Here is a 26770-nt window from a genome sequence, read left to right as displayed (position 1 = left end):
GCAAAAATAAAATAAATAAAATAAAAACATTCCTGGTACAAGTTAAAGGCCGTTTTTGAGCCTTGAGCAACACTCCCCATCAAACATCAGGACACTCAAGGAGGTCATCCTCCAAGAGTTAATAGATCAGTCATGTCACTTTTAGTTTTATATCAATTAATACTATAACAATGTGAAGCTGCTTTGAAACCATCTGTAAAGTTACAAAATCAATCACGTAAACTTCAAAAATGAAGCAAATTCTGCTGTAAAGCAGCTGTAGCAAGACAATAGTGCCAATACAGAGCTCCAGTCAGTTGATTCAGTTCAGATGTGACAATCTGTTGTGCATTTGTACACCAAGAAGTGTCAGAGCAATTAATTTAGGAGATACTGCATACTAGAAACATTACACATTTGTTCAATTGAATCAAGGGTCTGTGCTCGTTTTTGTAATCTTTCAGCAAAACTGCCTAAAATTAATAATATGTTGAATGCGTTTCAATTTTGTCATCTTTCCATGACTTGTAATAGTCATAATAATAAATTAAAAAACAGAAATATATCTTTATGTTTAGACTGGGTGTACTGATATGTGACCCTGGACCACAAAACCAGTCTTAAGTGTCAATTGGACAATATTTGGCTGATATACAACTATTTGAAAATCTGGAATCTGAGGGTGCAAAAAAAAAATCTAAATATTTAGAAAATCACCTTTAAAGTTGTTCAAATGAAGTTCTTAGCAAGTCAAGTCACCTTTATTTATATAGCGCTTTTAACAATACAGATTGTGTCAAAGCACTTAACAGTATCAAATTAGAGGATAGAGTGTCAGTAATGTATAATGATAAGAATGCATATTATTAATCAAGTTTTTAACGGTAAGAAATTTACAAAATATCTTCTTGGAACATGATCTTTACTTATTATCCTAATGATCCTAATGATAAAAAAAAAAAAAAAAAAAAAGTATAATTTTGACCCATACAATGTATTTTAGGTCACATTTATGCTGTTTACTGTACATACAGAGATAGGTCATTATATTTGAAATGGTGCATGGCTTTGTTTCCCTGATATATAACACAAATACTGTATTTGGTTAACAAGTTAATGACAGACAGACAGCTGGGCTTTATAAATTCCCACTGGCAAAAAACAAAACACACCATTAGTAAAGCTTTTGAATAATTTATGAGCAAACAACAAAAAAACATGTTAACCACAATAGTCTTACAATATTGCTAAAAGCATAGATTTTGTTTTATGTTTTTGTTAGAAACGCACAAAGGCAATGCTGAAATTTCTTTTGTCTAGGAATAAACAATAAAAGATGGAAAGAAGGTTAGTTTGTAGCAGCTAAAGTAAGTAACATCATAATATCACATTTTGTGATTGTGGGGGCGGTAAGAGCCAATCATTAAAGATGGGAAAACTAGTTCAAAAATGGGGAGTCGTATTAAACAAACAAAAATTAAAAATAATAATAATAATACTATTTACTATATCTACATCAGTCTCCTGTTTCAGTGCCAGGCTCCCACATCAAAGAATGACCATGATTCCTGTTCTTTATTTTAATGTTTAAATTAGACTTTGAATAACATATTTACAGTGTGACCCTACTGAACAGTTTTAATGAACAATTGGCCTTCTCTCTCTCTCTCTCACACACACACAGTACAGTGGTACTGTATGTGTGTGTGTGTGTGTTTTTGTGAAAAGTCAGGACATAGATGTGTATAATAACAAAGGTATGACAGGTATTACAAGGTGAAGGTGACTTTTCAGGACATTGACCCATGTCCCCACTTTTCAAAACGCTTATAAATCACACAGAATGAGGTTTTTTTGGGGGGAAAGTTGAAAGTCTCCTGTAAGGGGTAGGTTTAGGTGTAGGGCTGGTGTAGGACAATAGCACATACAGTAAGTACAGTATAAAAACCATTACACCTATGGAGAGTCCCCACTTTTCACAAAAACGAACATGAGTGTGTGTGTGTGTGTGTGAGTGTGTGAGAGAGAGAGACAGTTATATGACTATTCTACATTAATAGAACACAGAAACATTCAGGTGCTCAGAAACTTGTCTGCCCTGCATCTTTTTTTAATTGATTCTCAATCGCTACATTATATTTCTCAGCAATGGGAGGTAAGGTCACTGTTTTTAATGCAATTAAACTTCATTGTTTGTAGAGAGAGAGACACAGATGCAGGCAGTGGCGTGCCCCTTTAATCGCCGATGCTAAAGTGGGGAGAAATGAACCGTTCTGCCGACCCCCCGGACCCCCTCGTAACACCATTTCTCCCCTGCCCCTCCGGAGTAATTCACTCACACAATTTTAATCTCTCCCTCTCTGGATATATTTGCATCACTGCATTAAGCTTTTGGTCATTTAACATTTCCATCGTAAAACTGTGGACATAAGCCTCATTCAGACTGTCAGCCCAAATCTGATTTTGTACGATTCTAAGGGTCCACAAACTTTTGGGGCCCCCAGAGATCTGTTTTATTAGTAGTAACAGCACTAATAGTAATATAATAGAAATAATAATACGTTTATTTTATTTCATTTTTTTAACAATGTCTTAAATATTTTTCTTGTTTGTGAAAAAAAAAAAAAAAAAAAAGTATACATGTACATATTTACTTAATTATTTTACAGATCTATTCTTGTTATTTGTTTCTAGCTATACATGTATTATATAATTGTTTGTTCCTTATTCATGTAATGGACAATGCTTTGGCAATACTGTGCAAGTCATGCCAATAAAGCTAATTTGAATTAGAAATTAAAAATGTACCTACCAAAGAGTTGCAAATAAAATTATTTCAGCATTTCCGGCAAAATTCCCCCCCACCCAGGGCCGGCACTAGCTATAGGCAGAGCAGGCGATTGTCTAGGGCTTTGAGGAGGGGCCTCCATAACCATAACATCCCCTATATACCAGTCCACCAGTCAAAATGGACAGAAAATTCTAGCCTCATTGTTCATTGGATATAGTTCAATTGTCAGTCTTCTGCAATTAAACCAATTAAAGTTATAGTTTCAAAGCGGGTCCCGCCTTCTGAATGCTTGCGTAACGAACACAGCTTTCAGGTGCTGTGAACTATGTATAGCTTGAAGTATAACTCCTAATGCAGGTGTGCGAGTTGTTGTCTGGAGTGATTACAATATATTTTAAATATAAACTTATTCTGTCGATCAGCATAATTTCTGGAATCAACCATTGACCGCTTTATTACGAGCAATATTACCGCTTTATTATTGGAGCGCGAGCACCGTTGACGCGCCCAGAAGCGACGCTTTGAATTTTGCGTACAGTGAATGACATCGCGCCGGGAGCTGACTAGCAAAATAGTTACAAAAGTAAAAGCAGAGAAGTTTGTATTCAACGCAAATTCAAAGCAAACACACTAGAAATTTGTTTTAATGGTTCAAATAAAGAATATCAGGTGTATCTTCTAAATTCGGCTTAAACATTACACTTTTCAGTTTCAACTAACTAAACTTTTTTTTCCTGCTAAGTAGCGATTGTGTCTCTCTGTTCCACTTGATTTGTGTTTATATATCATTTTTAAGGTAACAATGCAATACATTATCACATTATTGATATTAATAATATGACAATATCTGTAGTCAATATTGATTAAATGGGAGGGGGAAATCCTGCCCATACCCAGCTAGGAAAACAATGATAAAATCACTTACTGAAGTGGTATTCTGGAACTGTGAATAAATTACAACAACAACAACAACAACTACTTCATCAAATAAAAAAAGAGATTACCTTAGTTTGGTTTAGCTTATTTATTTATAAAGCACATTTAAAACAACAGGAGTTGCAACCAAAGTGCTGTACAACAAATATAAAACAAGGTAAAAACATACCCAATCAAGACAAACAAAGGGACAAATAAAATTGTACACCCTCAAACAGAATTAAAACATACAGAATAAAAATGGGTTTTCAAAGCGGATTTAAACAAAGAAAGAGAAGGAGAAGATCTAATGTGGAGGGGAAGACTGTTCCAAAGCCTAGGTGCTGCCACAGCAAAAGCCCGGTCGCCTTTTGTTTTAAAATGTGAACGAGGAACCGAAAGAAGAAATTGACTAGATGACCGAAGAGATCTAGAGGTGGAATGCGGAGTGAGGAGATTACAGATATACTGAGGAGCATAACCATGTAAAGCCTTAAAAACAAAAAGCAAAATCTTAAATCAACACAAAACTGAACCGGGAGCCAGTGTAGAGAGGCGAGAACCGGGGTAATGTGCTCACGTTTTCTGGTGCCAGTCAATAATCTGGCTGCCGCATTTTGGACCAATTGCAGTCGGTTCAAAGATGATTTAGGCAGACCCAGATAAAGTGAGTTACAGTAATCTAAACTTGACGTTATAAACGCATGAATTACAGTTTGAAGGTCCTTCATAGAAAGCATTTTCTTGATTCTAGCAATTTATCTTAACTGAAAGAACCTGCTTTTCACAACAGTACTAATCTGCTTATCAAAAGACAACACAGGATCAAAGACAACACCAAGGTTTCTAACATGATCACGTACATTTGATGACAGAGGGCCAAGCTGCTTGACAATGCCAGTGGACACAGCTGTTGGACCAAACACCATTATTTCAGTTTTATCATTATTTAACTGTAAAAATTTAAGTCCATCCAGTATTTAATGTCCTGAAGACATGCAAACAGAGTTGACATAGAACAGTTATTGTTTTTAATAGGAAAATAAAGTTGAGTATCATCGGCATAGAGATGATATGATAATTTATGTTTCTGAAAAATATAACCAAGTGGAAGCATATATAAGGAGAAAAGAAGAGGACCCAGAATAGAGCCCTGTGGAACACCGTAGGACATTTTAGCCGAGATGAGAAATAGTTTCCCAGATTCACTGAAAAGATCTGTCCTTAAGGTAGGAAGCAAACCAGCTCAGTACAGATCCCTGAAAACCAACTATTTGATCAAGTCTTTGAAGAAGGATGTCATGATCTATTGTATCAAATGCTGCACTTAAATCAAGCATGATTAAGATACAGCAAGAACCAGAGTCAAGGGAAAGTAAAATATCATTAGTAACCTTCACCAGGGCAGATTCAGTACTATGAAATTCTCTAAACCCAGACTGAAATCTATCAAAAATATTAAAAGTACTCAAGTAAGATGAAATTTGTGAATAAACTACTTTTTCCAAAACTTTTGAGATGAAAGATAATTTAGATATGGGTCTATAATTATTCAGATTATGCTGATCAAGATGATGCTTTTTTAACAGTGGTTGGACTATAGCATGTTTAAAAGAGGCTGGTACAATTCCATTTGTTAAGGAGTTGTTGATAATAGCAGTAACAACTGGACTTAAGGCTGGAAAAACCTCTTTGAAAATCTGCGAAGGCAGAACATCGGAGTGACAAAATGAGGGCTTCATACTAAGAACAATATCATAGAGCTGTGAAGGTGACATGGGTTGAAAAAGAGATAGAGAGCTCCGATGAGAAACCATTTCTAGAGGCAAAGAATTTTGAAATGGTATGTTAGACCTGATACCCTCGACTTTATGGATAAAATGTTTTAAAAACTGTTCGCACAAATCAGTAGAGAATTCTAATGAAGCACTAGGAACAGGATTTAAAAAGGCATTAATTGTATTGAAGAGTATCTTCGGCCTATCTGCATTTTGTGCAATTATATCTGACATGTATTTCCCCTGAGCTTCCTTAGCGGCACTCTGATACCGTTTAAGACAATCTCTGAAAATTTCGTATGATATCTGAAGTTTATTTTTCTTCCAACTGCGCTCAGCACGCCTACACTCTTGTCTAATGGCACGAACGGGCCCCTGAAGCCATGGCTGTGCTTTTTTCATCATCTTGGATCTCTGTAACCTTAAGGGAGCAACAGAGTCCAAGGTGGAAGTGCAGGTACTATTAAGAAGTTCAACTAATTCATCAGGATGGACACTAGAGGATAGAACATTCACAGCAGTTGGAATTAGGGTAGATATATACACATCATTGAAGGACTTGGCAGTAGAAGAATTAAAACATCTAAAATAACGAGGAGGATGATAAGATTTAGGCAGAGTACATGACAATACAGAGTCAAAAATAACTGGACAGTGATCAGAGATAACAGCATCACATAAATCCAAATTATTCACAGGAAACCCACGTGAAAACACTAGGTCCAACGTGTGACCCTTCTGATGTGTAGGTCCAGTGACAGATTGTATAAAATTAAGGGAGTCCATAAGACATGAAAACTCTTTGACCAGAGGTTTTGAGTGACAACAGACATGAATATTAAAATCACCCACAATTAAAAGACTATCAGAACGTGATACTAGAGAAGCCAAAAAGTCGGAAAATTCTTGGATGAAGTCCTTATTATATTTCAGAGGTCTGTAAACCAGGGCACAGAGCAAGGACGTGGGAAAATCAACCTTGAACAACTGCACCTCGAAACTATGGAAAATTTCATCAGGCAAGCGTTTGCACTTAAAACAGTTCCTGAAAATTGTTGCAATTCCACCTCCACGGCCAGCAGTTCTAGGAGAGTTAAAAAATGAATAGTCAGGAGGAGAGAGTTCCATCAGTGCTGTAGTATCACCAAGACTAAGCCATGTTTCTGTCATTAATAAAAAATCCAAGTCATGAGTAGTGCAAAAGTCATTTAAGATGAATGATTTGTTGGACACAGATCTAACATTTATTAGCCCAAATTTAACAGGACGGTCCAGACTCCGAGAAAGATCTGAGATGAGTCTAGGTGGAGGGTGTATTGGTGAATATTCCAGAGAGAGAAGGTTGCCAGAGTTAACTCCAGTATCTAACCTGGCACGGGAGAAGTGGACAGGAGACCAAACAACTGGTATTTGATCATCAGCAAAGGTACGAGGACGACTGGCAGTACAAAATTTGCGACATAAACCGCGATGAACATAGTGTCGGCGACGGGCAATCCCCAACCCACGACAGTGGAGAAAACGCTAAGCCAAAAACAACGCATCTTTTCTGTCCCTACTACATGACCATGTTAGAAAATGCGTTAGCCCGAACACCACACAAAAACCACCCAGAACCACCCTATTGGGTAGGAAAAGGGCAGACCGAATAAGAATGCCCCAGACCTTTAAAACCCAAAACAGAGTAAACCGGTAACAGACCAGAGAGAAAGTGAAAACTTACCTACGGGTCGATACACAACAAACTGGGGGAAATGAGGGGATCAAGGCTCGCGATGGGTCAATGAGGGACAGGAAAAGGATTACGAGGGAACACCAAAAATTCGGCTTAGTTGTTGATAAAATATAATCCACAGAAACCGGGAGTAGAAAGGCACGATGTCCACAGAGGTTAATCCAGAGAGGGAAGCGAAGCCAGGGCAAAAAACATCAGAAAGCAGCGACAGACACGCCAGCCAGCGTGTGTTAACGGTATACTCTAAAGTCCTATAAAACAGGGTGCAAAAGTTCACAGAGAGTAAAAATACACAGGGTGCAAAATTCACAGTAGCCACAGAGTTTAATACAGAACGGGAAACGAAACACCGGAGAGCAGCGGCAGACAGACACGCCAGCGTTCACTCAACCGGAAGAGTATATACCTTAGATAAAGTTTGATGAATATGTACATACAGTACCGGTCAAAAGTTTGGACCCATTACTATTTTTAATGTTTTTGAAAGAAATTTCTTATGCTCATCAAGCCTGCACTTATTTGATCAAAAATACAGAAAAAAACAGCAATATTCAGTAAGGATGTGTTAAACAGATAAAAAGTGATAGTAGAGACTTATATTGTTATAAAAGATTTATATTTTTAATAATCAAAAAATCCTGAAAAAAGCATCACAGGTTATAAAATAAACATGAAGCATTGTTTCTAACATTGATAGTAAATCAGCATATTAGAATGATTTTGTGTAGGTTCATGTGACACTGAAGACTGGAGTAATGGCTGAAGAAAAACCAGTTTTGCATCACAGAAATATATTTTAAAGTATAGTAAAATAGAAAATCATTATTTTAAATTGTAATAATATTTCACAAAATTATTTTTTTTTCCAAATTAAATTAAATTAACAAACTGCTGAATTGTAATAGTCTCTCAACTGTTACTGCTTCAACCCATCTTTGTAACAAGTTTCTAGCTTTTAAATAGCTGCTGTTACCCCTATACCTAAAAAGACAAACACTGATTATGAAAACCTTAACAATTTTCGTCCCATTTCCAATCTCCCTTTTCTTGCTAAAATTTTGGAGAGAGTTGTTGCTACTCAGTTAATTTCTCACTTAACTGAAAATAATCTATTTGAGCCTTTGTAGTCTCATAGCGTTGAAACGGCATTGGTCAAGGTCACAAATTATCTGCTAATTGCCTCAGATTTTGGCTGTCTTTCAATTCTGATCCTTCTTGACCTCAGGGCCGGTTTTAAGACAGTAGATCATTCTCTTTTAATTGCTTATTTAGAAACTGTTTTTGGGGTCTCTGATATTGTACTTAATTGATTTTAGTCATACCTTACAGATCGTAAGCAGTTTGTTACTATGGGTGGATTTAGGTCAGAGGTTGGTGTTGTGAAATTGGGAGTCCCTCAGGAATCAATTTGGGGCCCTTGCTTTTTAATATCTACATTTTCTCACTTGGTCAGCTCTTGAGATCTCTTGGTCTAAAATTTCATTTCTATGGAGAGGACACTGAAATTTACATACACTCAAACCCTGATGATATTGTGCCTGTGAATTGTCTTTCTCAATGTATTTCTAGGATAAAGGAATGCATGTCAGATTAACAGTGAAAAGACTGAAATCATGCTTATCGGTTCACCCCACCAGTTGCATAAAGCTGGAATGGTTTCTTTATTTGTTGATAATTCTATCATGGAATCTTGGCCAAAACTAAAAAATCTGGGGGTGATATTTGATTCTAGTCTAACATTTGCGCATCATGTTCAGAATACTGTTAAAACATCTTTCTTTCATCTTAGAAATATTGCCAGATTATGTCCCATGCTGTCTTCCCCTGTTGTTGAGAAATTGATAAACACCATTGTTTTCTCACAAATTAACTATTGCAATGCTCTGTTGGCTGGGGTTTCGAAAGCTACCCTAAACAAATTGCAGGTCGTGCAGAATTCTGCTGCTAGAACCCTAACTAGAACTAAGATAAGTGAGTCTTTGCATTGGCTTCCTGTTAGGTTTAGGGTTGATTTTAAAATTCTGATGCTTACTTACAAGGCTGTGCATGGTTTGGCACCCTAATATTTGTCAGAGCTTTCAACTCCATACACCCCAAGGCGTGACCTTTGTTCTTCTGATACTGGTTTGTATCACAAACTATACAACTATTCAATGGACTTTTATGTTTTATTTGCTTGTGTAAAGCGCTTTGAGAAGTAGCATTTAAAGGTGCTATAGAAAATAAAGATTATTATTATTATTATTTTATTGGGGGTGGAGGGCCTCTAACATGATTTTTGCCTAGGGCCTCCTAATGTCTCGAACCGGCCCTGCCCCCGCCCCATTCACTGCATGGTTCGGTCTCATCCTACATAGGCCCCGTTTACAATAGTGCTTTTTCGTTTTAAAATGCATAACTTTTGGTACGGTTACGCCTATCATTTACACTACTCAAGTGTTTTCCACCCTCAAAAACTGAGACTTTTGAAAACGCTGCAGACCCGGTTTTAGTTTGAAAACTCCAGGGTTGCATTTCAGTGTAAACAGACCAAAACGGGGACTTTTGAAAACGATGGCGTGTCTGCCCACATTCACCCTGCGTATCCTTGACGACCGTGTAAACAATAACTTCATGCTCATTGTTGTACCCATGGATATGTATAGATAGATTCCCCATTCATACAACATTCTTCTTAAATCACATTTCACACCAAAACACATAACTACAAACAACAATCACATACACACCCCTTTAATAAAAAAAACAAAAAAAAACAAACAAATAAAGATATCAGGGTCAGATATGATGCATGAGGTGCATCCTCATGCACCTCCACATTATAATTACCTGATGTTAAGTCCATTGTGGAAAAGAATGTGTTACCACCCAAAGCTGCAAGCGCATCCGCCTGGTGCGGAAGAGGATGTGCGTCTTTAGCTGTGTGCGCATTTAGCCAGATCACCATTCCTCTTCCAGACTAGCACCAGAGGTGACGCATAATCACTCGCTGACTTTCTGATTATGTCGCGCTCTTCCATGTCATCCAGGGCCTCACGCAGTTTCTCATAGTGTGATGGTGATGATCTTCTGTAGGGGAGTCTGAAAGGTTTAGTATCACTTAGGCAGATTCTATGAACAAAGCCTTTTGCCTTGCCACAGTCTAGTCCATGACGTGAAAATATTGACTCATACTTAACCAACAGTTCAACCAACTTCCCTCTCCAGTAAGGCGTCAAAGAGTTTGAGTCAATGTCGATATCCTGGAGCCCCAGGCTAGACAGTGCAGAGCTAGTAAGACCATACGGCATGCCGTGTTGTCTCTCCATTTCGCACAGTTTACTGCTGCAATTTGCCGGTCTTTCAGTGTTCGCTTCATTACACTGCAGATCTTTCACCTGTTGAACTGACATGTCAAGACAGTCAACATCAAAGTCTTCAAGCGCCATGCAGGTGTAAACATCAGCTAGCTTGCAGTTGCGTCTCAGACAGATAGGCTTGTTCGATGGGTTGATGACTTTAACTGGAGTACTGCCATCACCCCACAAAGACACTACTATCCTGCCCAAAAACACATTTTTGGTGCAGTGTGCGCTGTGCTAGGCTCCACAACGACTGTACAGCCTGCAGAAAGGGTTGTGTCACTGAACAACTTTCCCCATACTATATGTTCTTTCATGGGTTCCAAAGTAAGAGCACGCTTCAGTTTTACAGTACCTACTTTTGTAGGGGGATCCGTTCCTTTCCATGACTCAACATTGCTCAAGAGTTGCATCAAAGCACTTGTATCAGGACCTTTGCCTCGTGAGTCAAATACCTTCCCCCAGAAATCACTGGATACTTTCATGTCATGAATGAGATGTTTTATGACATTACTTCTCGAAATTAAGTCAGCATTTTGCCTGCCAACAATTAAGGCAGGTACAGAGAAGGAGCAGTTGAATACTTTCATCTGGACATCACATACTTCCAGTGGGCTTGTTCTTTGACCACCACAGCCAATCAGTGTGAGCATTGTTGGGGCTACATTATCTGAGGAAAGTACTTTTGCTTCTATGAGTTTGGACAGGGCTTGACAACCAATAGTACAGGCCATAGACCCGCTGTCAAGCATTCCTCGAAGCAAAACAACATCCTGTACCAAGACATCAGTGAAGAACAAGTCATCATTGGTGTTAAGTCTTTGTACATTTTGAAAAAACACTTTTGTCTTGTCATCAACATTACTGCAAAAGTCAGAATAAACAGATTCCAAGTCAATATCCTCACTGTCAGGGGACATTACACACGGGCCTCCACTAGTCCCCTCCTCATGTGGGCCATCTAGTTTCCCAGCTGACCAGAGTCAGGACTACCCTGTTGAACTTGTGGTTTGTTGGCAGTCCCCGCAGAGCAAGCTGATGCTCTGTGGCCAGAGGCATGACAGTTAAAGCACAGACGGTTTATTCGACAGTGTGAAAAAGTATCATGACTTGCATCACCACATAATTTGCATGCTGTATTTTGTTTAGGCACAGCACTCCTTCCTTTATGCTGAGGTCTGAACACTCTTGCTGTCTGCTGACAAGATTCCTGATCCAAAACTCGTTCCAAAAGACTGATAACTCGACTCAAAGACTGGTGCTGAGTAGACTGCTCAGTCACTTGGGGTGGAGGTACCCCAGCAGCAGCGGTCTCTAAACCACGACTGTGAGCAAACATCCGCTGACTGAGCATGACATGCAATGCCACTCACATATGCATTAGACCTGCGTTGTTGAAACTTATCCTCCCTTTGATACTCATCCAGTCTAACCTGCACATCAGCTGCAGTCCATTCATGCAGCGGCTTACACTTGAATATAAGAGACAGCTCTGGATCGGGACAGTTCCTGATGAACATTACAGTAACTTCACGAAAGGGGTCCTCTAGAGTTTTACCCTGTCTCTTCAGTCCTTCCCCAGCAATGTCAATAGCATTGTGCAGCCTAATACAGTAGTCAAATGACTTCTCATTTTGCAAAGGACCTTCACTGAGGTCGATCAATGGGTTACTTCTCAGTCCAACCTTCACCACATCACGTGCTCTGCCCTGCAACTTAGTCAATACTTCATCAGCTTGGTCTTTCAGCGGCACTTCACGTTTTCTCAAGTACACTTTTACTGTTTCCACTTACTCATGAACAGAAATCTTCTCCTCCCCATCACCTCTTAAATATGGAGGTTCATTAACATCATGCTTAACAATTAAGCTAACTTTTGACAGTTCACTCATATTGAAAGTTGAGTCACTTTGTTTGTTTTGGCCAAAACCCGCGATTCCAGACAGGTGACAATGTTCTGGCCAATGCTACTGCCTATCTGTTTCACAGTGTCATTAATCAGGTTCACGGGTACAGCGTTCACATCAGATAATAGCACAGAATCATCAGAGACTGCACAAGACCGAGACACAGTAGGTGTCTGCACATCAATACTTCTTGTGTGAATCGGGGTTGAGAAAAGTAGACCAATTTGATGAGCTCCATCAATCTGTGTATGGGCAAACCTCAGCACCCCTCTCCCTCGTCCCATACTGCTCTGACTATTAGAAACCTCCATATCAGAATCAGATATTCAAATCACAATACTTCTTGTTATTGACTTTTTTTTTTCTTATAATAAAAAAAAACAACAACTATCAAATCAAAATCGACAATGTAATTTAGAATTTAAGTACTCAACACTCCAAAATAACCCAAAATAGTACTGAAAGTCCTTTGAAGAATGAATTCAATTCAAAAATCAAAATATTTCAGGTCCCCAAATATACCAAGTTTTAATGAATCAGGAATATCTCAGTTCACAGTTCATTTTCTAAAATGGCGAAGGTCTCATCCACTCAGTCACGTTGCAGCGGTGCACCCGGTCACGCCTCCACTCGCGTGCTGCATCACTGAAGCGACGGTCGCGGCACCAGCTGTAGCGGTGTGTTTTCTGCCTTGTGTAGAAATCAAGGACAAACTACTGGAATTCTTGCCTTCATGTCCTCGTTTATTCTGGATAACACAAACAAATATATATGAGGACTCGTGCAGCATATAAACCAGCGTGCAAGCAGTGTCGGCCCAGATCTGGCCCGCATGGATTTCACACGGGCCAGATGTGGGCCAACACATGTTGCTGTCTGGGAATGCACGACGCATTTAGAGATAATAAAAAAAAAAAAAAAGTGTGCATCAGAGAAGGCTTTAAATCACAATCATACAAATATATCATGTGAATTCATCTGTTACATGAAATACAGCCCTAATTGAATCACTGCAAAAACTTGTGATTCAACTTGTGAAACTGCGAGATGCATGCCGTTTAGAAAAGTGTCCGAGTTACGTCCGCCTTGCTCTGATGTCATGCTGACGTGTGCCAAAAAACTCTGGCGACGGCGAGGCGGCTGTGTCGGATTGAGCAGCACGCGCAGTAGCTCTCCACCGACTGCTCTGATCAAAAGCATGATGGGAAACGCCTGACTGATGACACAGCTTAATGCTCATTGGTTCAGACAACCGTGATGCTGCGTTCTCTTCTAAAATGTTTTATTTTTTAAATCTGATTTCATGCGATTATTTATCTAAATTATGCATGAATATTTCCAAACACTATGACAGTGCAATCTCTGTGTGAGATGTGATGTCATATTTCTATAAAAATCTAAAATACATGTTTGTATTAAAGTAAAAATGAATGATAAATGTGCCTTTGGTATGGAATTAAACAGCAAGCACTTTGAGTGTCTTGTTCATCATATTTATTTTTATATAAAGGCAACAGAACTGAAATGATATCATGTTTATCAGCAGCACAGCATATGAGTGAGAATAAGGCGATATCTGTCTTTGATCTCGTAGCTATCTGTTCTTCTTCCAGAGCTCAGAACTGTCCGTCTTGACTGTGTTTATTTCACTCCTCCCCTCACTGCAGCCGCCTGCTCTCCCTACATTTCAGGCGAGGCGAGGCGCATCTTAAACAAGCCTATTAACATGCTATATTTGTCAAATGCACAGACGTTTCAGAAATGTTTTCATGAGCAACAGAAACACTTTTTATATACTTCTTAATACAGGGCCATCTGTTCTAGAATAAAGTTCAACATAAACATATACTATTTAAATACCAATAAGCCTTTATCAGTGTTTTTTTTTTTATTATTATTAAATGTGACTCAATATAACATTGTGACCCAGTTGAAAAAGAAATATATTTAAATTGTGCTTTTTCAGACACACTTAATATATTAAAACTATACTGTATTAACTGCATATTAAATGTATTATTTTGAAACAACTTTAAGTATATTTCAAGATATGTTTAAGTTCAATTTTAATCTATTTGCAATATATTTAAAAAGTATATTTAGTGCAATTAAAGTGTATTTCTTAAAATACATTTAAAATGTACATTTAATACTTCATGAACTACAGTTAGAGTGTATTTGAAGTGTTGTTTTAATGTACTTAAAGTACATTTCATTGCATTTCAGCTCATTAAAAATGCATTCGCAGTACACTACTTGTGTATTATAAAGCTGCTTTATTTCAGTATATACACAGGTACACACTTTGATATCTAGAAAACTTTAATGTATTATATATTGTTGTGTACATTACAAATATGCATAAAGTACATAAAAAAAGTACAGCAGCATATATACCTTGGTGAAAAAACAAAAACATACTATTAAATATATTAATAATGCACTTGAAATACAAGTATGTTTATAGTATATTTATATTACTACACTCAAGTACATTTTAAAACATTATACAAAAAACATTATAATACATGAAAAAAGACTGAAATGCTATGGCAGCGCTATCTTATCCATTTGTAGAACATTTCAGTTATACCTTGTGACGTAGTGAGACCAGCCCTCCCCTGTTAGTCAGTCACTTGTCACAAAACACAACACACTCTTAAAATTTCAACTGTCTTTTCTTTTCATTTTAATCTAATAATGGGACTTGAACTTTAAGGTATTTGTCTTATTCAAAACATACCAACAATCACAATTAAACCACTGAATTTAGGTCATCTCATGAATCATTCAGCATATCATAAACAATGCAAAGTATCAATACGAACTTAGATCTCAACTTTAAATTCAAAGCTTTAGACAGTAATTCATGCATCGATTCATCAAAACCAAACATGATGGTGACGGAAATTTTCTTACATGTAAGGTTCAAAAAGAAATAAATGAGGTTTGTTTGTTGTGTGAGTATGAGTTCAGTTCAAGTGCGAAAGCGTATATGAGAGTTTGTTTGAGAGCGTGTAGGAGAGTTTGTTTTGAAAGTTCCGCTAAGCCCATCTTTTCTGAAAGTTACTGATGAGTAATTATCTTCGTCGAGTTAGCTGAATGAATGGATCAAGGCCTACCTGAAGACCAAGCATAGTCAATGAGGTTGTTTTCCAACCAAGATACTCCAAACTCACAGTACCGTATTCCGATCCAGTGCCGTTTCACACAGCCAATTAACGAGTGGCGCAGCAACCTCCAAACTCGTCCTCTGTGCAACCAGCAACAGCAACCTTTTTGAACAGGATGATTTTGAATCTGGTAGTTTCCTTGATTGCGGCTTTATTTCAGAAGATTCCGCTTTCACACGGCTCACCCAGGTGAAAAAGACGTAGTATTAAATTATTAAATATATACTTGAAATTCAAGTAGTATGTTTATAATACATTTGTATTCCCAACATGCTTATTTGAAGTGCATTAAAATATACTGAATTGCATTTTAATATATTTCTAAAAAGTATACTAGAAGTACTTTTGTATTAAATATATGTAGTTATACTTCTAAGAAATATGCTAAACAGAAGCATACTTTTAATGTGTTCATAAAAAGTATACTAGAAATACTTTGGTAATAAATATATGCTTAATTACACTTTTAAGGAATATGCTAAATACAAGCACACTATTACTATATTTCTAAAAATTATAGTAGAAATACTATGTTAATAAATATATTCTTAGTTACACTTTTAAGGAATATACTAAACACAAGCATACTTTTAGTGACGTTTTAGTGTATTTACAGAAAACACACTTATGTTACTCTTACTTAAAATATATTTTGTGTGTACTTTGTGTAAGAACATAACAAAATGATTACACTTTTAGTAGGTTTTTAATGTACTTTATATTGCAGTAGGCCTACACATGGTTATATTTTAAATATTTATGTATTTATAATTTTAATATTTGGAAAAGTACGATATTTTGAAAAACATTTTTTACATTTACAATGTACAAACCTTTGTCAAATATTATTAACCATTGCAATATTTAAAATATGTTGTTTAATATGGGTTATGCTACTTTGGTTGATTAGGCTGTTGTTCATTACATGATACATTAATTGTAATAAGCTAGGTGTTTATAAATTTGTTCAAGCTTGACGCCTTTATTTTCTAATATACATTTCTGAAATTCCCACAAGGATTTCAACATCATATCTGAAATGAGAGAAGAAGAAAAAATACGTTTATTTGTGTTTAAATTCAAACAACACAGACTAAACCTGATTGGTTCCAGAGCCATTGAACGTCTCTGATTGGTTCGTATGATAACGAGCTGGCAGCAGAGAGCTTCGTAAATCAAATATGATGTGCTTGCAAATGTCCGTTGAATGTGAATATAAGTCTAAATTTAAACAGTATTATTATATAGAGCGATCGTGTCTCTTTAGGGCGCTTGGAGGAAACCATGCAATGCATACCCAGTCAACACGTGAGATCACGCGATGATCACAGTGACATCACACAATCCTCATACTGTGATCCTCACCGTGTGAGTAGTATGTGAGCTCATTGTGAGTTCACGTGATCGTCATACTGTGATCCTCACTATGTGAGTAAAGCGTGAGGTCATTGTGAGTTCATGTGATCGTCATACTGTGATCCTCACCATGTGAGTAAAGCGTGAGCTCATTGTGAGTTCATGTGATCGTCATACTGTGATCCTCACCATGTGAGTAAAGCGTGAGCTCATTGTGAGTTCATGTGATCCTCATACTGTGATCCTCACCGTGTGAGTAAAGCGTGAGCTCATTGTGAGTTCATGTGATCCTCATACTGTGATCCTCACCATGTGAGTAGTATGTGAGCTCATTGTGAGTTCATGTGATCTCATACTGTGATCCTCACCGTGTGAGTAGTATGTGAGCTCATTGTGAGTTCATGTGATCGTCATACTGTGATCCTCACCATGTGAGTAAAGCGTGAGCTCATTGTGAGTTCATGTGATCCTCATACTGTGATCCTCACCGTGTGAGTAGTATGTGAGCTCATTGTGAGTTCACGTGATCGTCATACTGTGATCCTCACTATGTGAGTAAAGCGTGAGGTCATTGTGAGTTCATGTGATCCTCATACTGTGATCCTCACCGTGAGTAGTATGTGAGCTCATTGTGAGTTCATGTGATCGTCATACTGTGATCCTCACTGTGTGAGTAGTATGTGAGCTCATTGTGAGTTCATGTGATCCTCATACTGTGATCCTCACCATGTGAGTAAAGCGTGAGGTCATTGTGAGTTCATGTGATCCTCATACTGTGATCCTCACCATGTGAGTAGTATGTGAGCTCATTGTGAGTTCATGTGATCGTCATACTGTGATCCTCACCGTGTGAGTAGTATGTGAGCTCATTGTGAGTTCATGTGATCGTCATACTGTGATCCTCACCATGTGAGTAAAGCGTGAGCTCATTGTGAGTTCATGTGATCCTCATACTGTGATCCTCACCATGTGAGTAAAGCGTGAGCTCATTGTGAGTTCATGTGATCCTCATACTGTGATCCTCACCATGTGAGTAAGCGTGAGCTCATTGTGAGTTCATGTGATCCTCATACTGTGATCCTCACCATGTGAGTAAAGCGTGAGCTCATTGTGAGTTCATGTGATCCTCATACTGTGATCCTCACCATGTGAGTAGTATGTGAGCTCATTGTGAGTTCATGTGATCTCATACTGTGATCCTCACCATGTGAGTAGTATGTGAGCTCATTGTGAGTTCATGTGATCTCATACTGTGATCCTCACCATGTGAGTAGTATGTGAGCTCATTGTGAGTTCATGTGATCTCATACTGTGATCCTCACCTGTGAGTAGTATGTGAGCTCATTGTGAGTTCATGTGATCTCATACTGTGATCCTCACCATGTGAGTAGCGTGAGCTCATTGTGAGTTCATGTGATCCTCATACTGTGATCCTCACCATGTGAGTAGCGTGAGCTCATTGTGAGTTCATGTGATCCTCATACTGTGATCCTCACCATGTGAGTAAAACGTGAGCTCATTGTGAGTTCATGTGATCCTCATACTGTGATCCTCACCATGTGAGTAGTATGTGAGCTCATTGTGAGTTCACGTGATCGTCATACTGTGATCCTCACTATGTGAGTAAAGCGTGAGTTCATGTGATCCTCATACTATGATCCTCACCATGTATGTGGGTGGGGTTGGGGCTATCGACACTAAGTGAAAATAGCAGTATTTTTAGTGATATGCTATTTACACAGTGCAAATAGCTTTATATTCTATTTATTCTATGTTAAAATAGCAGGGTATTCTGCTAATTACTTATTGCAAATAGTGGCAATTATCTGCACTCAGCATTGTAATACATTATAAATCAGTATGCAATAACTTATTGAGTGTGATTTTTAAATTTTATTTTACATTTTCAATGGATGCCACCTTATTGGGACAAAGCCTTCCCTACACCTACCCTAACCCTACCCGATACTTTCTTTTCAACTTTTTGATTATTTCCTTCATTTTATATATTAAAAAAAAATGCTTTTCTGATGTGATTTGAAATTTGAAAAGGGAGAAAAAAGTTCGCCATAAGGCAGATTCGAACCCCGGTCGATTGTGTCAAAAGGAGCTTGACACACGGTTTACCATCTTCGCCACTAAATCTGATGGCTGATGGTCGTCTTTGGCAAACTCCGCTGCTCCTTTAGCTAAACGGCCCTAAACCGTTTCCCATTCATTCTCAATGGTAGTGCTAAACCACTACGGATGCAATATACTTTCGGCCGCTAGCGCTCTCGTGGCGCTCTTCCGTGTTTCGGCACCGCGGGAAGTTTGAATTCGCAGAAGAAGACGACTGTTTAATTCAACGCATTCTCAGCGCATCTGTCAAAGGTGAGATACTTTATGTGACATCAGTTTACGTTTTGTTACCGTTAATGCTGAAATCACATTAGTAAACTTTGTTCGTTTCCAAACTTTACCCTGTCCTGTTTTGTTTACCATAGCTTATCGTAGGTTGATTGTTTGCACGCCAAATTATGAATGAACATGGCTGTAATTTACGGTTCTGTGTATTGTTTGTCATCATTAACACGTCATCTGTTGATTACAAGTATTATAGTGTGTGTGTGTGTGTGTGTGTGTGTGTGTGTGTGTGTGTGTGTGTGTGTGTGTGTGTGTGTGTGTGTGTGTGTGAGTGAGTGTGTGTGTACCTGTTTTTCTATTCAGGTGGGGACTTAAACCTGAATACACACAGACTCATGGGGACTCGTGTCACGGCTAATAAATAAATAAACAAGCTAATAAATCGCACTGAATTAAGTTTTTTGAAAATCTAAAAACACCTGTAGTCTCCTGTAAGGGGTAGGTTTAGGTGTAGGGTTGGTGTAGGACAATAGAATATACAGTATGTACAGTAGAAAAACCATTACGACTATGGAGAGTCCCCACAAGGACAGCAAACCAGACACGTGTGTGTGTGTGTGTGTGTGTGTGTGTGTGTGTGTGTGTGTGTGTGTGTGTGTGTGTGTGTGTGTGTGTCTGTAATAGAATTATTGCTTTTTTGTAATATTTCTATTGTGATGTTCTTGTAGAGACCACTGTTTCTACACTGCTGTCATCTTCTCCTGGTACCCATGCAGATCCTCAGTCAGATGCAGGTAAATATTGGACACATCAACTACATCATGCACATAGGGTTTCTGCAGGTTTTTAAGTCTTAAAATGTCTTAGTTTACCCGTACACAAATTAATGCCTTAAGAAAGTTTTAAATCAGAGCAGAAAGTCTTAAATTCATAAAATGTTGGATGCAAAGCAAAAAGTGAATGAATCTCTTCCTCTGTATTTTGTCTTGTCTTCCAATACAAATATCAAGCATCTTTCAATTAAGATATGTTTATTTCAGATGCAAATATTCATGAAGTCTTGAAAAATGTAATGAAATTAAATGAGTTTATTCTTAAAACAATAACAAATATCAGTCTATGAGCTATCAAAACCTCTCTTTAAATTAAGGTTACTTTTTTGCCAAATGGCAGATATTAGTTCTTGTTTTAATCACTAAATCACTTCAGACAAGACTTTGTATTTTATGTTATTTTGTTTCTCCATTAAATGTATTTTATTTAAGAATCTTTAGGCATTTGCACTGAAAACAAGACAAAAATACTGAGGAAGAACAGCACTTTTTGCAGCATGATCTGAAGCTGCAGTAAAAGATATTTCCACATTCTAGCGTCTGGAGCAGAGTGTTTCAGTGCGTTTTTGTAAAATGAATTAAAAAATTATGAATATATGTTGAAATTGTACTTTCAAACTCTGAAGTTAATACAACTCATTATGTTTCTCTCCAGACATTTACGTTCTACAAAACATATTTTTGTTTTTCTCATTTGTTCCTCAAATTTGCTTTACTTGGTCTTAAAATGTCTTAACTTAACCTTCATAAAACCTGCAGAAACTCTGTTTTCTTACACATTAAACTAAATATTCAACTTGTTGCAGACACCACTGGTACACTGCCCGTGCCCTCGCTGTTTTCATATCATTGTTCTCATGTGGAGCTTCTATCAGAATTATCAGAATGCAGAAATTAATTCATTTTTCCCCTCTGTGTAGGAAGTACAATGCTTACAGTGATTAAGGACTAACAAACCCCAGAGTTATTTAAGAGTGAACTTGAGGACACAAAGAAACGGGTGCAGGAGAAAGGACAGCAAAAACACAAAAGGCCTGAAACTGAACACGTTAGTCGCTTGTGCAGATTTTGTAAAATGGAGCTGAAGCAGGGTCCAAACAGTCCTCACATACACACAGGCTTTCCTGGCGTAGCAGGGAAATATGTTCATTATTCATTCAGTATTTTACATTTACCAACCTCAGGACATGCAGAAAGATGACCCGGAAAGAGTTGAATGAGTCTGAGATGGGTGGCAGAAAAAAATAAAATAAATGACATTTCTTGATCTTTTGCCCCTTAATAATATTTAACTCATGTATATACTGTATATTTTGATTTGTTTATTGTTCAGTGTGAGACTAATATGTATATTTTGTCAGAATTCTATTTTTCTTTATACTTTATTATTTTGGATCAGTATTTACTAATCTTAAAAAGTGCTTAAAGCATTTAATAAAAACAACTGAAAATTACAAATTGCTTCATCAGTGCTGTGTTCTTTTTCATAGGACAAATATGGTTTTGGAAACACTTAATTGATTATTTAACTTAAGTGTGACTTAAATTATTCCATCTCTCAATCAATTTTCATTTAGTACTTGAGTATTACTTAGTTTGAGTCAAATTTAAATGCCTCTTATTTTCATTTCAAAAGCCATTTAATAGAGACCATTCATGTTTAATATAACCATTATTATATAATTCATGTTTTCATATGATATAACCATGTAATGTATACTATTATTTTACTGTATTTCTTTTAATACTAATCATCTATTCATAATACACAAATTTAAAATACTTTGCAGCTGTAATGTTAAATTTTACAATTGTGTTTGATAAAAAGCACAAAGCTGTGTTTGTGTAATGGTTTAGACCTGCGTGAGTGGGATTCGAACCCCGGTCCAAATAAATGCATGACAAAATCTGATTGGCTGTGACATCATTTCCGCTCTTTGGCTAGCTGTTGAAATGCTTCAATTTCATTGGCTGTCACTGCTCCAACTATCCGCGACTGGCCCCGGGTCTACATCTTGGAAAAATTCCTAAAAGTTTCGCACCTACAGCACACATTACATACATTGATGCAGAAACGCTGATATGTTCTACATGTCTAAAGTATATAGAGGGATAAACTCCTTAAGCTCCTTGATTTCGTGTAACAACTTAAAATATAGCCTAATCTGCACAAACTAGTACATTCATTTACATAAATCATTTTGCTGGGTATTTGTTCAAGACTTATTTTAGGCGTTTTTGCCTTTCTTATGATAGGACACTAGATCTGAAGTGGAAAGGGGATCGGTCTTGAACTCGAGACACCCGTAGCGCACAGCGCTGTATGTTGGCGCTGCCCACGCAGATATCGGTGACGACAGGAACTTGAAGGTTTTAATAAAATTGTATTTATCAACGGATCAACGACTCAACGAATCAACGAACGGGTCAGCAAACGTCAGGTGTGCGTCTTGCGTCATCAGCCCGGAACTAAAATTTGATTCAGTTCAGTTACTTATGAATGAACAGGCTTAAAGAACAATTCGTTCATGAATTGAACATCACTACAGTGATTTACATTTGTGTCAGAGTCTTTTGACCGTGGAATTGCCGTTTTGTTCTGGAGCAATGGTGAGTGGTTTCTTTATTTGATATTCACATTCGCTGATATGATATTATAATGCCAATATGCACTGCGGCCTGACCCCAGGTTAGCAAATTAGCCAGGTACATGTGAACCAGCCATCTTGCCAGCTCAGCCAGGAACACACTACAACTATTAGACTGATTGTGAATGTAATTTGATACTTACAACTGATCACACCCAAACTTGTCAGAGCAAGTTCAGTCAGTGTTTACAGTCAGCATTTAAAATCATAATTGTGTTCAGTTCAGTCTTGTTAGAATGTTTTAGCTAAGTGTTTTCGGTAAGTGTTTCCTGGCTTTAGGTTGCATATCAGTATTTATGATTTGTTATACTTCCCATATCAGATCATTACTAGACTACATTACTAACTCAGGATCATATTTCAGTAACTATACAAGCATGTTTTGTGGAAGCATGGATGCATGATTTGTTTCATATTTTAACTAATTATTTTTACCTGTTAGGTTGTTAGCAACTGATTGCAATGACATATTGTGTTACTGTGTGTTTCAGGATGTGTGAAGTCTTTCCAAGGGGACAAAGAAATAGAAGTTAAGAATCGAAAAGGAGTCACCAAAACAACACCAGAAGCAGAATGTATCTGTCAAATTGAAATGTTTGTGTCAAATACCAACACCAAACTGAAAATGAATAAAAATAAACAACTGAAACTGAATTGTAGAAATTCTTTGAAGGAAATAAAAGATGAAATTCTACATGTTTGTGATATTGCTGACCAATATTAGATAACTTTCAGATCACAGTTAACTCACACTAAACTAACAGATTGAATTTAACACAAGGACATGAGCTCACATGTTGAGCTTACAAAATGAACGCACAGTGAGAGCGCAGTGACCACAGTATGAGCACACAGTGAGTGCGCAGTGACCTCACAGTGACCACAGTATGAACACACAGTGACCACAGTATGAGCACACAGTGAGAGCGCTGTGTGGTTACACTTTTAGTTCACTGTGACACACACATTGTGACCACACCATGAGAATATTGTGAGCTCATAGTGACATCATTGTGAGATCAAATTGTTGACTGGGTATGGATTACTTTGGCGATGTTTTTTTGCGATGAACTTTTTGAAACGTGAACATCTTTGATGAATCTTTTCATCGGAGGGACATAAATCTCTCAGATTTCATTAAAATATCTCCGCTTTTCTTTCGAAGATGAACGAAAGTCTTCGATGGTTTGGAACATCTTAAGGGTGAGTGATGGCAGAATTCAAATTGTTTTGGGGGAATTATGAAATTAATTAGAAAATATGTAAGGGATAATCAACGGCTAGCTGTGCATTAAATGATCTGAATGCAGGACGTGGAGGCGAAGAACCGCCCGACGCGCAGCGGAGTGCATTCAGATCGTTTAATGCACAGCTAGTCGATGATTATCCCGTTTATGCCATGGTCTTTTGCCAGCATTCACATATTAAAGATGTTAATAATATTTGTGCTGAAATATTTGACCGGAACGATAAAAATGACGGTTATTTTCGTCTGTATTACTATTCAACTGTAACTGTATGTTACTATGGCTACCAATGTTTATAGGAAGCGCATTAATATAGAACGTGATTAAACTGACCTGGAACTACCTGCAGTTCAACACCTGCCAGCCAATCAGAATCCAGTATTCAGACAGACCATGGCATAAAGCGGTATGTTCTTATTGTTACCAGCTTCTGCGTCTGGCTTCAGAACCTCACTGTGACTTCAGGTAAGATTTGTATTTAATTAACGTTATTTGTCTGTACCAGTCATGTTTTTGACACATGCATTGGCAGAAAAAAATTAAATAAAATTAGTTAACATTAACATTCTTTTATTTGCAACATGAAGTATATTTATTTCTGATTTCCTGAACAATTTGGCTTCATTGTAATGAGGTTAATGATCTTTGAAAAACCATGATTATGAACATACAGTTACTTTGTCTTGAGCTGATCAGCAAACTGTGGTAGTGTTGGTTGATTGGTGTCTATATTTGTTCAAGCTTGACAACCTTATGACTTTATTTTCTAATATATATTTCTCATTAGAACAAAGATTAAATTGTAAGAAGGGCTGCTTATAAAAGCATACAGTACATCTGAAACTGCTGAGACTGGTAAGGTTTTTGACTATATTTCCGACCAGGTACATCATTCTGTCATTCTTAAATAGAAAACAAATCATCAATCATCATTTGCCTTTTTTGTGTGTGTGCGTGTAAGAAATATTAACATTTGTTGTTTTTCAGATCAGCTGCTATAGAAGACAAACTGAAATCTGAGTGCAGAGACAAGCAAAGGAATAGTAAGTATATTTTAATGTCGTATCACCTCTGTTATAGAGATTTTTGAATCAGGCCTAATAGAGGGGGATTCGGTCAATCTTGGAAGAAAAACGTTAGCAATGTGTCCATTCCAGGTGGTTAATTTGTGCTTTTTTTCAGTCATTCATGTAAAAATCTGTTATCTAATTTTGTTTCTGTTTTGTTTTTTTTCTAAAGCTGCAAGACACTACTGACTAGGCTGTGCCCAGGTCTCCGGAACCTGCGACGACGCTCAGCTCCATTGGCCCTTAGTCTGCGGCTTCGGATCCACCAGCTCTGTCTCCATCAGTCGGCCCCCAGATGTCGGCAGCCACACCATCTACATCTTGGCTCCTCCCTCCCTCGACTCCGCTGTGTGTTGTCAGCTCTGGGATGTTCTGGGTCTGTGCCATGTGCCAAACACATCTAAGCCGCCAGGGCATCATCGTCATCCTCTCATCACCATCACTACACCACCTCCTCGTCCACCTCCGAAACCCCTCCATCCCTCCCTATTCTGTTGCTTGAACTTTATCATCTTCAGTCTTTGCGCACACATCTATTCACTTTACATGTTTTTTTTTCTTCAGAAAATTGCATTGTAATTTTTATTCATTGATGTAAAATTCTTTACTTTTCAGTAATACAGGTATAACTGAAATGTTCTACAAATGGATAAGATAGCTCTTCCACAGCATTTCAGTCTTTTTTTCATTTATGTTTCTTGTATAATGTTTTAAAATGTACTTGAGTATGTTTGTAGTAATACAAAAATACTATAAACATACTTGTATTTCAAGTGCATTTTTTAATACATTTAATATTATGGTTTTTTTTTTCCACCAAAGTATATATGCTGCTGTACTTTTTTTAATGTACTTCATGAATATTTGTAATGTACACAATATATAATACATATATATAATACATATATATAAAGTTTTCTAAATATCAAAGTGTACGTGTGTGTATATATTGAAAAATATAATACTAATAAATATAATATACTAGTAGTGTAATGCTAATGCATTTCTAATGAGCTGAAATACAATTGAAATGTACTTGAAGCACATTAAAACGATGCTTCAAATATACCTTATTATTTTTATTATTAGAACCACGGTGTACCCAACGGGAAAAACCCACTACAGCCAAAGAGGTGGAGGGTTGGAGACAAGTCTGTGGCAGAAGTATAGTGACGACTGACCAAGAGGGAGCCGGTGGGACGAGGTCACTTCTTTGAGTACGACTTGCATGTTCTGCAACTAAGGGTTTGCAATTCAGACACTGTAGTATTTGAAGACTGCTTTATTACAGGATCTGTGAAAGGGGAAAAGAATTTATATAAAATTAGCCAATAACAGATTTGCATCCATGATGTATAATAATTTGCATTGATATTCATTACAATTTAGTTTACCTTTTGACAATATCCTCATCAAGCTTGACATATGAGTGTCCATTCTTATCCTCTTGTCTGTCGTCACTGTACAGCACTCTCTGAGTTACATTGAACATATGATTAGAAGCCCAACAACAGCACTTACAGTCAGCAGAGCTCAAGTACAAACTCACTGATATTATTTGATAACAAATTATTTCAATAAAGCAACCTGTGAATATTACAGGGTATGTTGATAATTGTGGTTTATTGTAACCTAGAGTATTTCATATATGTAT

At 37.4% G+C, this 26770-nt stretch overlaps 1 protein-coding gene and 1 long non-coding RNA gene across 2 annotated transcripts; one reads left to right on the top strand and one right to left on the bottom strand.

Annotated features, from left to right (window-relative positions):
- Positions 1–4097: 4097 nt before the first annotated feature.
- Positions 4098–10148, bottom strand: LOC131553157 (uncharacterized). The gene is made up of 3 exons (XM_058797568.1): positions 10028–10148; positions 5185–7449; positions 4098–4115 (listed from the first exon to the last, which is right to left on the bottom strand). Exons 2-3 carry the CDS (start codon positions 6631–6633, stop codon positions 4098–4100), a joined length of 1467 nt encoding a protein of 488 aa, XP_058653551.1. The 5' UTR covers positions 6634–7449; positions 10028–10148.
- A 13592-nt stretch (positions 10149–23740) lies between these two features.
- On the top strand, positions 23741–25927 carry LOC131553709 (uncharacterized). Its single transcript, XR_009274240.1, has 3 exons — positions 23741–24005; positions 24349–25092; positions 25289–25927. It is a non-coding gene; the product is annotated as an uncharacterized LOC131553709 (long non-coding RNA).
- Positions 25928–26770: the final 843 nt, after the last annotated feature.

The sequence above is a fragment of the Onychostoma macrolepis genome, chromosome 14, assembly GCF_012432095.1.
Source record: "Onychostoma macrolepis isolate SWU-2019 chromosome 14, ASM1243209v1, whole genome shotgun sequence".
NCBI lineage: Eukaryota > Metazoa > Chordata > Actinopteri > Cypriniformes > Cyprinidae > Onychostoma > Onychostoma macrolepis.
This window is presented reverse-complemented; position numbering and strand designations above follow the sequence as displayed.

Excerpts from the sequence above, each read along its gene's own strand:
- LOC131553157 (XM_058797568.1), bottom strand. The coding sequence starts at position 6,633 with ATGACAGAAACATGGCTTAGTCTTGGTGATACTACAGCACTGATGGAA.